General features: G+C 41.4%; 1 protein-coding gene across 8 annotated transcripts in view; it reads left to right on the top strand.

The window, feature by feature from the left end:
* The first annotated feature begins 2253 nt into the window (after positions 1 to 2253).
* Positions 2254 to 14399, top strand: part of PRP4K (pre-mRNA processing factor kinase PRP4K) — a 35208-nt gene continuing 23062 nt past the window's right edge. For 7 of the 8 annotated variants that reach the window (XM_063451762.1, XM_063451767.1, XM_063451765.1 and 4 more), the window contains exons 1-3: positions 2254 to 2342; positions 3441 to 3509; positions 10979 to 12142. In XM_063451762.1, the coding sequence (XP_063307832.1) occupies positions 2302 to 2342; positions 3441 to 3509; positions 10979 to 12142 (1274 nt within the window). In that variant the 5' untranslated portion in view covers positions 2254 to 2301. The remainder of the gene's footprint in view (positions 2343 to 3440; positions 3510 to 10978; positions 12143 to 14399) is intronic. The other variant, XM_063451769.1, reaches the window with a different exon arrangement.

Below are 14399 nucleotides of genomic sequence, written 5' to 3'. Positions count from 1 at the left end.
CCAGTGGTTTCCAAACCAGTCGTCAAGGCATGTTTACTAGTCCAGGATTTAGAGATTACCCAGTTGTGTCAAGGTGTGTTTTATTCTTTATAAAACCACCTTAGACATAACTTGGTAATCCCTAAATGCTGGACTGGTAGGCGTTCCTTAAGGACTGTTTTGAAAACCACTGGGTTAAGCTGTTCACAAACGATTTAACCCCAAAGTCTGTTTTCGAGCGCCACATCTCTCTGATCCCTGACCTTCCGTTTGCTGAAAAAAAATAAAAAACGGAAGATTATGGCTGCTGCTGGCAGATGCACTGCTGATTGGCTGTGAGTGGGCAGCTGATGCTCTCAGTCAATCCATGGCTCCCCATTCACAAAATGGTGTGAGAAACGTACACATTTTTCTCAAGATGTTTTTAATCCCTAAAGGTAAGGCCGTGCCAGAAACCTATCAAAATTAAGTTGTTAGGGTGGCTAAACATTTAATTTAAGGTCAAGATAGCAGAACTGGAATCAATCAATCTGTCCAGGATTTACCAGTGAAATCTTGTTTATTGAATATTATGCCAAAGATGAACCCATGAATATCAATTGAATTGGGAGTAGATAAAAATGAATCTAACTTTTTCCTACCAGCTGAAAAACATTAATATACAAGTCTAAACTTCAAAACACTAATTTAATGTTCCATCACATTTTTTTCCGTTAGGGTATTTCTAAAAACAGCTTGCAAAAGTTCTCTTCTCTGCTGCCCTTACAAGACCTCCTAGCCCAGACTTCTCTGGCATTCCCACTCAGCTATGCAAGGAAGGTGCTCTGGGCAATAACCAACATCTTGAGTTTAGCTCCAATGAGCTAAAAAAAAACCAGAAAGTAACGGACCTGTTTTTTTCCAATCTTTATTTTTGTTATGCATGGGAATACAAGATATTGCCACAACAACAACAACCGCATGCATTCCAAGAGAAGTCATAATATAACATTAGCATTGCCTAGATTATAGAAGGAATCAGCATAATTGTATGGAAAATAATAGGTGAAATAGAAACAAGTTATGCATACTCATCTAGAACAGCAGCTTATGCTAGGGCCAGACATAGGCAACCTTCAGCACTGCAGATGTTTTGGACTACACCTCCCTTGATGCTTTGCCAGCATTATGGGTGTAAAAGCATTATGGGGGATGTAGTCCACAACATCTGGAGTGCCGAAGGTTGCCTAGCCTTGTAGACTATCTTCATATAACATGCTTGAGACATGGATAATGCTTAAGCTATGTATATATGTCTATGTGCTGAGCAGTATTGTGTTTTTTTCCCTTTCCTTTCCTTCCTTTTCTTTTTCTTCCCTTTAAGCAATTTTTATTCAGGTTTTTCAGTAGTTAACAATAATTTAGGAGGTAATATAGGCAAGTTGCAGGAGCAATTGTATATCAAAGAGATTTCTAACAAGGTACTGTAAGAACAAATAGGTAAGGTGATGAAGTGTTCTGGTTGACATTTCAGTGAGCTGCAAGAAAATATACATATATACATTTTTGTGGGGAGGTTTGGGCATCTGTGTTGTCTGTGAACACCCGTCGTCTTGTGTGTGATCAGTCTTACAAATAATTAGCTATGTTGAGGAGCAGTCAGGTCGGGCATACCTTCAAAGTGGGCGGCGAAACCACTTTCAACCCCGTTCACCTACATTTCTGTCCTGATGGGACCTGTCCACTGTTGGGGGGAGAGGGGAAATGGTAAGGTGCATATAGATGGGGAAAAGAAGGGGGAAAAAACGTGTGTGCGGGGAGGGGGCGGGCAGTAAGAGAGAAAGGGTATAGATGTGTCAGTATAGTTCATGTTTCAGACAGTAACATGATCTGTTGTCTGACTGACTAACAGCCAGGTGGGCTTAACAAAGTTACTTTAGGAAATTGCCAATTTCTATTGAAACCTGCACTTTTTTGTAAAACAAAAAAATAGTCCACACTCTTTATAAAGAATTTCAGTAAGCAAAAGTACTTTAGAGGTCTGGAATGTCCCTTTAAAAAAAAAATGAAACCTACTCAAAACTTTAATAAAATAAAAGGACAACCCATAGCTATTAAGTTGAGCAAAAATCTATTGACAGATCTGCTTTAAAATATTATCTTTATCAATTACTTCTAAAAGGACATGTTTTAAATGACATTACTGCAAGCAGCATCATTTGCCAGCCAGCACAAAACATGTTGCCAACCAGTACCGGAAGTCGTTGATCACTGTGTCGGAAATGACGTCAGGCTTCCTTTTCCGCTCGCCGTAACCTGTCCTCCGAAGCGTTTTGCTGTGCGATGGAAATGGCCGCCGCGGACACGGAGCTGCGCGACACAGAGTAAGGGGGATTGGCAGGGCCCGGGAGCGGCTTCGACGGTCTGGGTGGTGGCGGTGTGGCAGTAGGGGGGCACGGCTGATGGCACAGTGCCAGACTAGACCAGCCTGGGCTCCCGTTAGGCTGTGAAGGCCGCAGCCCCCCCGTGTGCCATAGGGAGCCACACACGGGGCAGAGCAGGGCCAGGCTGTGCTCGTTTCCCGCTTGCCCTGGCTGTAGCCGCCATGCTGTGTCCCTCTGTGTCCTCCCCGAGCTCGGAATAAGCAGCCAGGCTGGCGAGTGGCCCCTGCTGCCCAAACCACGGAGCGTGCTGGCGATTAGCTAAATGGAACATATGGGGCCGAAACATTGTCGCATGGTGCTAATTACACACGCAGGAGAGGTGTGGCAGGGCGGGACTTACTCTTTGTTGTTTTTGTTTTGTTTTTTTTAATTTGTTCTTGTAGCAGCTATTGTACTTTATCTGCCCACTATATGTCCAGGAAAACAGGTTTGGAAGTTAGGCACCGTGGACTGTTATTCCCAGCTGGGGAGCAACATGCTTGATTTCCAACTACTGTGCTACCTACAGTGTACACAGCTGAAACATTGAAATCTGTTTTAATCAACCAGATACTGCTAATATGCTTGTTCTTGTGTAAATATAATGCAGTGTAGTAGCTTATATGTGTATATCAAATGAAAACGTGTTGTGGCATTTTATTAAAGAGTATGGTTGTTTATAAACCGTAAACTTTAGTCGGGAACCTTTCTCAGCCGAGTACTGTAAATAGCAGGTAAATTATGCTGCATAGTATTCCAAAACAACTGTATTAAAGGGACACCATAAGCACCCAGACCGCTTCAACTCATTGAAGTGGTCTGGGTGTAGTGTTCCTGTCGCGCTTAGTCCTGCAGTGCAAGTCATTGCTGTTTTTGAGAAACTGCAGTATTTACAGGCGCTTCCAGAATTCGAATGGATTCCAGGTCGTCTACATCACGCTGAATGACCTCCCGATATGCATGAGGACATCGAGCGCCTAAGAAATTCCCATAGGAATACGTTGATTCAATGCTTTCCTAATGGGATGGCCTAATATGTTTGTCACACTTGTGCATTAGGTTCCCCTGTCAAGTGATGGAGGAGGCGGAGAGTCGACCCAGTGCAGAGGGAGATCAGAGCTGTATTGGGTAAGTGATTAAAGGATTTTTTGTTGTTGTTGTTTTTTTAACCCTTTCTGGGCCAAAGGGGGGGGGGCATTTAAGCGTTAAGAATACTGATTTGTATTCCTAACACTATAGAATCCTTTCAAAGCAGCTCTGACACTTTTCAGTATTTCATAAAGATATCTTTATTAAATACCGATTTTTGACCAGGTTGGAATCCACAGATACCATGTACTACTACTTTGTCCTGTGTACGTGCTTAAGGTTGGGGAAAAAATCAGTCACAGTCATACATGATGGCATTGGAATTCAGGGGTTGTCTCACTCATCTTGAGACGTTTTACAGAGTCCTCTATAGACCTCAGTGTTGTACTCTTGTTTGTGCACAAGATTATAGTACTGACACAATTCCTGGCAGATGAAGCACCAGGAGCTGAAAAAGGCTCTCCAGGATGAAAAAAAAGCAGTGGCTGCAAGGGATCGCTTTAGCTAAGTAAACTTATCTTATGCTGAACCCCACCACCTCTGGACCTCTACCAGAGTTGTCACTTTGTGACAGATCCACAGTAATAGTGTGCTGATGAACAGGTGGAGAAAAAAAACAACCTATATCTTTCTGATCTTTATCCCAATCTATATATTTGCTAGCACAATGTAAATACAGAATTTTATGTCCTTTCATAAAGCATGTTATAGGAGGTATGATAGTTAGATACCCTGTAAAAAGTACTCATTTATTTGTTTTCAAAGAGTTACATATCCTGTACACAACTTTGCAAGAGATCTGGACAAACAAAACTGTAAACGACCACTTTTAGTTATTTTTCATCATTACTTTGTTAATGTTAGTGCTACTTAAAGGGACACTATAATCACCCAGACCACTACAGCTCAATGAAGTGGTCTGGGTGCCACGTCCCTCAGGTTTTAACCCTTTACATGTAAACATAACATTATCAGAGAAACTGTTATGTTTACATTTGGGGTTAATCCACCCTCTAGTGGCTGTCTTCCATCCCTGTGTCCCAGCCTGTACTAGAATCTGGCAAAAGCTGCATCTATGTGCTGTTGGATGTCGCTGTGATCCTCCATCTCAGGTAAGCGTTTTGGTTCATGTGGTATGCTTGCCACCGCCATTTTGGGTACGTTGTGTGTTTGGCTGCCCTGGTGTTGCAGTTTATCGATTGGTATGGTTTGCTTGTGGTTGCAATTCCAGTCGCTTGGTGTGGACCGAGATGTCCCCCATCGGTACGAGGGGGGGTAGGAGATGACCCTCTCGAGGGATCCTTGTCCAGGTCAGTCAGCCTGGGGAGCGGACGTCTGCCCGATCTCCGGTAGGACTCAGGGCATTTTTTCGGGTCTCCAGGGGGGGTTACAGGCTTGTGTTCGGTAACGGGTGATACCCCCGGGTGTCCCCTTCATGCTAGTGTCTGTCCAGTGTGCGATTGTACAGGTTTTAGGGGGGATTATCCCCGAAAAGTGCAGAGTGTAGCAGAAGCTGAGGTTAAGCACGACCGCTCTGTCTGGATGCTAGGCTCCGCCCCCCCCCCCCCCTTATTTATTATTTAACAGAGTTAATAGTAAGTTTATTATATACAGTATCTCACAAAAGTGAGTACACCCCTCACATTTTGTAAATATTTCACTATATATTTTCATGTGACAACACTGAAGAAATTACACTCTGCTACAATGTAAAGTAGTGTACAGCCTGTATAACTGTAAATTTGCTGTACCCTCAAAATAACTAAGCACACAGCCATTAATGTCTAAACCTTTGGCAACAAAAGTGAGTACACCCCTAAGTGGAAATGTCCAAATTGGGCTCAATTAGCCATTTTCCATCCCCGGTGTCATGTGACTCGTTAGTGTTACAAGGTCTCAGGTGTGTTTAAATTTGGTGTTATCACTCTCATACTGGTCACTGGAAGTTCAACATGGCAGCTCATGTCAAAGAACTCTGAGGATCTGGAAAAAAAGAAATGTTGCTCTACAGATGGCCTAGGCCAAGCATGTCAAAATCAAAGTCTGGCACGGGCCACATAAACAAGGTTTAAGTTTATGTGGGACGCAAAAAAAAAATGCCTTACATTTTCATAGAAACGTAGGTTTATTTTAAAAAGTACAATATAACCCCCCCCAGCATCCCCCTCTACTAAATCCCAGTCCCCCCCTCTACTAAACCACAGCATCCCCTTCTACCACCCTGTGCCAAATCTGATCTGACACAGACACACACAAATACTCACTGACATACAGACACACTGACAGACAGACACACACACTCACTGACGCACACTGACAGGCATACTGACAGACACACACAATAAAGGTCTTAAATTCAACGGTGTAAAATCCATGTTGCTTACATATGTAGCACAGAATGTCCCACACTATTTTTCTTACTCAATGTGTTATTACCTACTGATTTTAGAATACATAAAACAATATATTCGGGCCAGTGACATTTGTGAGATTTATCAAGAGAATAGTTGGATTATGCAAGTGCAAATACCTGGCAGAATGATTTTTTTTTGTGCTGTCAATTCATCGGATTCACTGTGATACTGACCCCAAAGCTTAACTAAAATATCACTCTCATTAGGAGCTGGTGTGGGGAACTTCTGTCTGGAGATCTCCTTCCTGCTCCTCACTGCTCCCTCGCGTGGTTTAGTGATGCTGGGTGCCGGAATATGATGTCATATTCCGGCGCCCGGCTTCACTTAAGACAGCGAGTGCGAGGGAGCAGTGAGGAGCAGGAAGGCTGAGCTCCCTCGCTGCTTCCACCTTGCTTCCTCCCTGGCCGGGTCGATGTGAGCAGAGTAGGCACCTGCAATGTGGGGAAAGCAGGTGCCTACTCTGCTATAATATCAGAATGTGCTCGCCTGGCCGCAAAGATGGTCCTTGTGGGCCGCATGCGGACCGCGAGTTTGACATGCTTGGCCTAGGCTATAAGAAGATTGCTAAGACCCTGAAACTGAGCTGCAGCATGGTGGGCAAGACCATACAGCGGTTTCACAGGAAAGGTTCCACTCAGAACAGGCCTCGCCATGGTTAACCAAACAAATTGAGTGCACGTGCTCAGCGTCATATCCAGAGGTTGTCTTTGGGAAATAGACGTATGAGTGCTGACAGCATTGCTGCTGAGGATGAAGGGGAGGGGTCAGCCTGTCAGTGCTTAGACCATACACCACACACTGCATCAAATTGGTCTGCATGGCTGTCGTCCCAAAAAGAAGCCTCTTCTAAAGATGATGCACAAGAAACCCTGCAAACAGTTTGCTGAAGACAAGCAGACTAAGGGCATGGATTACTAGAACCATGTCCTGTGGTCCGATGAGACCAAGATAAACTTATTTGGTTCAGATGGTGTCGAGTGTGTGTGGCGGCAACCAGGTGAGGAGTACAAGGACAAGTGTGTCTTTGCTACAGTCAAGCATGGTGGTGAGTGTCATGGTCTGGGCCTACATGAGTGCGGCCGGCACTGGGGAGCTACAGTTAATTGAGGAAACCATGAATGGCAACATGTACTGTGACATACTGAAGCAGAGCATGATCACCTCCCTTTGCAGATTGGGCAGTATCCCAGCATGATAACGACCCCAAACACACCTCCAAGACTATAACTGCATTGCTAAAGAAGGTAAAGGTGATGGACTATTAAGCATATATCCATACCTAAACCCTATTGAGCATCTATGGGGCATCCTCAAACGGAAGGCGAGGGGAGCACAACGTCTCTAACATCCACCAGCTTTGTGATGTCATCATGCAGGAGTGGAAGAGGACTCCAGTGGCGCAACCTGTGAAGCTCTGTTGAACTCATGCCCATGAGGGTTAAGGCAGTGATGGAAAACAATGGTGGCCACACAAAATATTGACACTTTGGGCCCAATTTGGACGTTTCCACTTAGGTGTGTACTTTTGTTTCCAACGGTTTAGACATTAATGGCTGTGCTATTTTGAGGGGACAGCAAATTTACACTGTTATACAGGCTGTACACTTACTACCTTACATTGTAGCAGAGTGTAATTTCTTCAGTGTTGTCTTATGAAAAGATATAAAAATATGAGGGGTGTACTTACTTTTGTGAGATACTGTACTTGAAGGGGCACTGTAACAACTTCATCTTATTAAAGTTGTTAAAGTGCCTTTTGTCCTGCCCCCTGAGTGCTACACCCGAAAACTCTTTAATAATTAAAATGCTTGGAATCATGGCTTCAAACCCTCTGATTATGAGATCCTGGTTGTTATTTCCCGAGTCTTTGGACGTCGTATTAGCAGTGCCAGAATCATAGGTGCATTATGGAGAGCCCCACATGTGTCTACAGACGCTAGTCTATGAGGATCTTTGAATTGAAACAACATCCTGGAGGCACTCATCCAAGATAACATCAGACAAGGAGGAGTCGCGACAGCGCAGAGGGAGACTCTGCCCTGGAGTGGATGTAAGCTCGCTCTTTATTTATTTTTATACTAAGTGGGCACATCAAGACTGTAGTGTTAGGAATACAGATATGCATTCCTAATGCTACAGTTATCCTTTAAAGTCTGTATTCATAATGTTTTTCAGGTCCTCTGTCCCAACCTTCTGAGTGCATTCAATTAAAATGCACCCAGTTATAGCACAGAGGCACTCTGGATGCTGCTAACCTCTCCACATTCTGCAATTTCACGGAGTAGGCATGGCCTCCTCTGCAGATGTACAATCCAGTGCTACTCGTAGATGAATGCATTCAAATTTCACCATAGGAAATCATTAAATGTGTGCTCTACTATGGGTGCTTCCACATCACACATGCCTCTAGTAACTGTCATACTTAAAAAAAAAAAAAAAAAAAAAGTTTTACATTGGAAGGTTTAACCCCTTAAGGACACATGACATGTGTGACATGTCATGATTCCCCTTTATTCCTGAAGTTTGGTCCTTAAGGGGTTAAAAGGACAGGGACACTACATCCAGACCACTTCATTTAAGTAGTTCGTGATTGAAAAGCACATAATATAAAATATTGGCACTTTTGGCTCGTCTATTTCTAGCCTTTTTTTCTTCACATGTAAAAAAATTTTGTTTGCAGAAAAGTGTCATAAAAGGTTAGCTTTGATTTGTAGTGATATTGGTAACATAGTAACGTGAGTGGAAGTAGCCAACTGGAGTTTCTTCATCTATTATGTGTGCTTCATTCAATATTTTGCTTTTGCTGTCACCCAAAACAGAAGAGGTGTATCAAAATGTTTTTGCTAGCATGTTTTAGAAAGATTCTTTGGATCTAAAATAGGAACCTTCAGTGTCTATTAAGCAAGGGCAGTGTGGTTAAATAATGTTAAGTCCATGGGTGTGGCTTTTTAAATAACTATGCTGAGAATGTCTGTGGAAAGGGTGAAGAATAGCAAGGTGTAAATGTCAAAGTAATCAGTTGTGATAGAAATGTTGTGCTATAGCAGTGTTGAGACACTAAAGTTACCAAAACAGCTTCAGCTGAACCCCTTAAAGGGACACTATAGTCACCCAGACCACTTCAGCTCAATGAAGTGGTCTGTGTGCCAGGTCCCTCAGGTTTTAACCCTTCACATGTAAACATAGCAGTTTCAGAGAAACTGCTATGTTTACATAGCAGGGTTAATACAACCTCTAGTGGCTGTCTTCCTGACAGCCGTTAGAGGTGCTTCTGCGTCCATAGATGTCCATAGGAAAGCATTAAGAAATGCTTTCCTATGGACTGTTAGAATGCGTGGCTCTTGCCGCGCATGCACATTCAGCTCCACTTGGAAGCTGACGTCGGCGGGGGAGAAGAGGTCACTAGCGCCGAGGGAACCCGGCGCTGAATTAAGGTAAGCTGATGAAGGGGTTTTAACAGTGTCGGGAAAACGGGTTTGTTTTCCTAACTCTATAGTGTTCCTTTAAGGATGGCGGACGTGCTATGCCGTCCTTGGGGACCCGGCTCTAAACGCCGGCTTGCGGCATAGCACATCCCCACCAACCAGGGCACTTACCTGGCATTCCAGGGGGTCCCCCTGTTGCCGATCCGGCCTTCCTGGGCCATGTAATTGCGAGGTACTTGCAAGGACCTCACGATCACATGGACGGAATAGCCGTCCATAGCAGTGCCTGGAATGACAGGTAGTCTCCCTGCTGCCTGTAATAAAGTTAAAAAAAATACTGTACATACCCCATTTGCAATACCTTGGGTTGTCTACTATTGCAAATGGTATTCCATCATGAGGTAATTCTCATTCCTGGGCTTCCATACGGTCTCAAGGCAACGTAACCAATCTGGCGAATTTCAGTGTGAAAAAAATGGGACATGCTATATTTAACCCTGTAACTTCCCAAAACACCATAAAACTTGTACACATGGGGTACTTACTGTTTTACACGTGAGACATCGCTGAATACAAATATGTGTATTTTATTGCAGTAAAAGCAAAAACAGTATTATGACATTCACAGTTGAACTAAAAAAACAAACAAAATTTCTTAATTTCTCAATTTTTAAAAAAAATATTTTATTCATATTAAATTGTTTCATAGCTGAATATTTGATGTTAAATGAAAGCCCTGTTTCCCCTGCATAAATTAATATATATAAGTAGTGGGGGTGCTCTTAATATGAAAGAGGTGAATTACGGTTGAACAGACCTATATTGACAAATTCCCGTTTTTGTTTAGTTTTATTTTGATCAAACATTTTGGCTCCGTCCTTAAGGGGTTAATGAAACAGTTTTTTTGTGTGTGTATAGATCATGCTGCTGAAGTCGAAGTGCTCAATTCTCTGCCATTTTGGAGTTGAATCACTTTTGTTTCTATTTTTGCAGCGCTAACTACACCCCGGCTGTGGCTAATACGGTCTTTGTGGGATTTTTTTTTTTTAACATTTTCAGTCAGAAGTTAACCTGCTTTAGAAATTCTTGTGTCTTGCTCTGTAAATTGAACTTTAATAACACAGAGGAGGCTTCTGTAAGGTTTGGCAAGCTATTAACAGCGCAGCAGATAATAAATTCGAAACAAAACTTTCAATAAAGGAAGTAAAGACATTAAATCTCACTTTACAGGAAGTGTTTAGGAAGGCTGTGAAAGTCACATGCAGAGAGGTGTGACTAGACCTGCATAAACAAAGCAATTTAGCTCATAAATGACAGATAACTTGGTAGTGAGACTGCAGGGGGCATGATCTATACACCAAAACTACTTAATTAGGTTAGTTGTTTTGGTGACAATAGAGTCCCTTTAAGAAGTCCTTAGCGGTATGTTTACATTTACCAAACAAAACAGTGTAGTGTTCAGAGCAGGAAAATGCAACCTTTGGCACTCCAGGTATTATGGACTATATATTCTATAATGCTTTTACAGCAATAATGCTGGCAAAGCATCAGATGAGATTTTGTAAAGGACATCTGGAGTACTTAAGGTTGCCTAGAGCATCATCAATTAAACAAGTTACTAAGTATAGGAATGCATGGAGTACAATATAATATGTGTATTTTATTGCAGAATGGATGATGGAGATATGTCAGAAAGAAGTGTTATTGAAGAAAATGGAGAACTTTCTGAAGATGAACAACCCCAGAATAAGCACAGTAAACACAAAAAGAAGAAACACAAACACCGGAGCAAGCACAAAAAGCATAAGCATTTACCTGAAGAAGAGAAGGAGAAAGACAAAAAACACAAGCATAAACACAAACATAAGAAGCACAAAAGGAAAGATGGTGTAGATATTAACAAAGATGACATTTCACCATCAAAGAGAACAAAACTTGATGACTTTGCTCTGCTGGAAGACTTGGAGAAACAGAGAGCTATGATTAAAGCAGAGCTTGACAATGAATTAATGGAAGGTAAAGTCCAGTCCGGCATGGGGTTAATATTACAGGGTTATAACTCTGGTTCTGAGGAGGAGGGAGAGATTAATGAAAAAAATCGTAATGGGAAAAGAATATCTTCCAAGTCAAATGCCAAGGGAAAACAAGATGACTTAAAAAACACTTCTAAAAGAAGGAGCAAAAGTAAGTCCAAAGAGAAGACAAAACACAAGTCAGAGAAAAAAAAGCCAAAAAACAATTCTGAAACTGTTAAAGAAAAAGTACCGCAAAGCAAGTCAAAGGAAAGAAGGAAATCCAAAAGTCCAGTTAAAAGAAACAGATCACAAGACCAACTTAAAAGATCACCAGCCTTGCGGCGACAATCTCCAGAAAAAAATATTAAATCAAAATCTCCCTCAAAAGAAAGGTTAAAAACAAGGGACAGGAAAAAATCACCAGTGGTCAGTGAAATCAGAGGTAGAGACCGTAGTAGGAAGTCTAAATCTCCAATAATAATTGACAGAAGCAAATCCAAAGAAAGACGGTCTAAGTCAAAAGAAAAGAAAATCAGGAGGTCTGATGGGGATAGAGATAAGAAACCTCTTAAATCTCCCTCCAAAGATGCTTCTTCTGGGAAAGAAAACCGTTCTCCAGTTCGACGGCTAGTACGCAGCCCAAAAGCAAGAAGCTTATCTCCTAAACAACGTGATAGGACTTTGCGACAAAGCAGATCTCCACATGATCGGAAGGCTAAAACTCCACCTCGGGCCCAATCTCCTTCTCGGAGAGCAAAAAGCAAATCAATGGAACGTAAAAGAAGAGAACCAGAGAGAAGAAGATTATCATCTCCCAGGTAATGTACTTTACAATTCGAAATTATTAAAAGTTGTATTGTTTATATTATGCCAAATAGTTATTGTAAAAAAAAAAAAGAAGCCAAGTCATTGTTCTGTTTTTTTTTTTTGTATTTAATATATGTATTTCAAATATTAAGTCAGTTTATTGTAGGATAGATACTACATAACATTTGTGTAAAATGTACAAAACAAAAATAGGGGAAAACGCTGTCTGTACATAAAAAGAAATTAACAATTCATAGTGTAAAACTGCATTAGGCATGTTTAGTGACGCGCAATTAGATGCACTCACAAAGTGTAGATAATCAAAGTACCCCTAATCCTTTAGGGGGTATGGTTTGGATCTCCGAACTCAGGAATCCAGGAAGCAGGAAACGAAGTATAAAAATAAAAAATATATTTATTGATAAAAATGCCACATGGACCAGTGGCTTTTTTTTTTTATCAGTAAATATATATATATTTTTTTATACTTCGTTTCCTGCTCTTTCCTGGCTTCTGAGTTTGGAGAACCAAACCATACTCCCCTAAAGGATTAGGGGTGGCACCCTTAAGGCACTTTGATTATCTACACTTTGTGAGTGCATCTAATAGTGTGTCATTATACATGCCTAATGCAGTTTTACACTATGAATTGTTAATTTCTATATAGGTACAGACAGCGTTTTTCCCTATTTTTGTTTGTATATTTGCTAATCCAGGCATCCACGTGGGAAGGTTGCCAAGGGAAGCTGCCATCAAGTTAAGTTATATTGTTATTATTTTTATATCTTTTGTATTTGGTGTTTTTGGTACCACATTTGTGTAAAATGGTTAAGCTGTTAATTGTTTCTTACCTTTTCACGATGTTGGGTTCAAATTGCATGCATCATCACCACTGTTGATGTCATATGTATTCTAAATCATTTTATTGGGTTCAATAATAGAAACTGCAGTCTTCAAGGAGAAGCAAAACTACGGTAATGTTTTTTTGTTAGAAACACTCGAGTACTCTTTGAGAGTTGGATGTGAAACCGTTAACTTATGAGCAATAACAGGATCTTTTTTTATTTTTTTTTTATTTTAGACCATTACCTAGTCCATGAGATTAAATATATTTGCATGAAAACTCCAAACATGGCAAAATGTGGATATACATACATACATACATACATACATACATACATACATACATACATACATACATACATACATACATACATACATACATACATACATACATACATACATACATACATCTCACTTACCGGCCAGGTTCTATTCCTACGACACGGTCGTAGAACGAATTGGTCGGTAAGTGAGGAGTTAAGGGATTCCCTGCACTGCTGCGTTCGTCTATGTTCGAGGTCGTTTCTCCGAACATAGACCTGCGCACCAGAGCAGGGAATCCCTCAAATCTATGTTGGGGTTAATTTCCCTGAACATAGATTAGAGGGATTCTTTGCTATGCTGCGTTCATCTATGTTCGGGGAAGTTTCCCCGAACATAGACGAACCCCCCCAGAGCAGGGAATGCTCACAACGGCTTGCACTTACTCCTGGTGGAAAGTGCGAGCGGTCGTAAAATAGGTTGCAAAACGAGGTCCACCTGTATATAAACCTGTGTATAGATATAGATATATTATATATATAAAGAGAGAGAGAGATAGATATATATAATTTTTTTTATTTTTTTATAATAAAATTCTTATCTCGGTTACGTAAAGGTGCACTCCAACGTTAAAAATCGATATTTGGTTTAAAGATTTCCTACATTAGTTGCCAGGAGGTGTAAGAAGTTCACTTACATTTATTCCAGGGTCAAGTAATCTCCTGCTGCTGATTTGCTTCTGGAAATTGTCAGTGGTGATGGTCTCTCTTCCATTCCAAACTAAATTGTCCAGTCAAGTGACGATCTTGCAAAAAAAAAACAAAAAAAAAAACTGCATTATACCATCCCCCAGTAAATAAAGGGTTAAAACCCCTTTTTTTTTTACTTACCTTATTGCTGATGTCCCTCTGCACTGGGTGGAAGCTCCTCATCCGCCTCACGCGTGCATTATACCTCCCCATAGGAAAGCATTAATTCAATGCTTTCCAATGGTGAAAAATCTGACGCTCGTGCAGAACGTAAGAGCGTCCAGCGTCAGATACCGGACAAAAGATCTGTTTCAATTTGGGAAGCCTTCTAGTGGCTGTTTGGTAGACAGCCACTGAGGGCAGACAGCGCTGCAATAAAAACATTGCAGTTTCTATGGAACTGCAATGCTTTACA

The sequence above is a fragment of the Pelobates fuscus genome, chromosome 4 (genome assembly GCF_036172605.1).
Source record: "Pelobates fuscus isolate aPelFus1 chromosome 4, aPelFus1.pri, whole genome shotgun sequence".
In the NCBI taxonomy this organism is placed as follows: Eukaryota; Metazoa; Chordata; class Amphibia; order Anura; family Pelobatidae; genus Pelobates; species Pelobates fuscus.
Note: the sequence above shows the minus strand (reverse complement) of the source record. Positions and strands in the feature narration are given on the sequence as shown.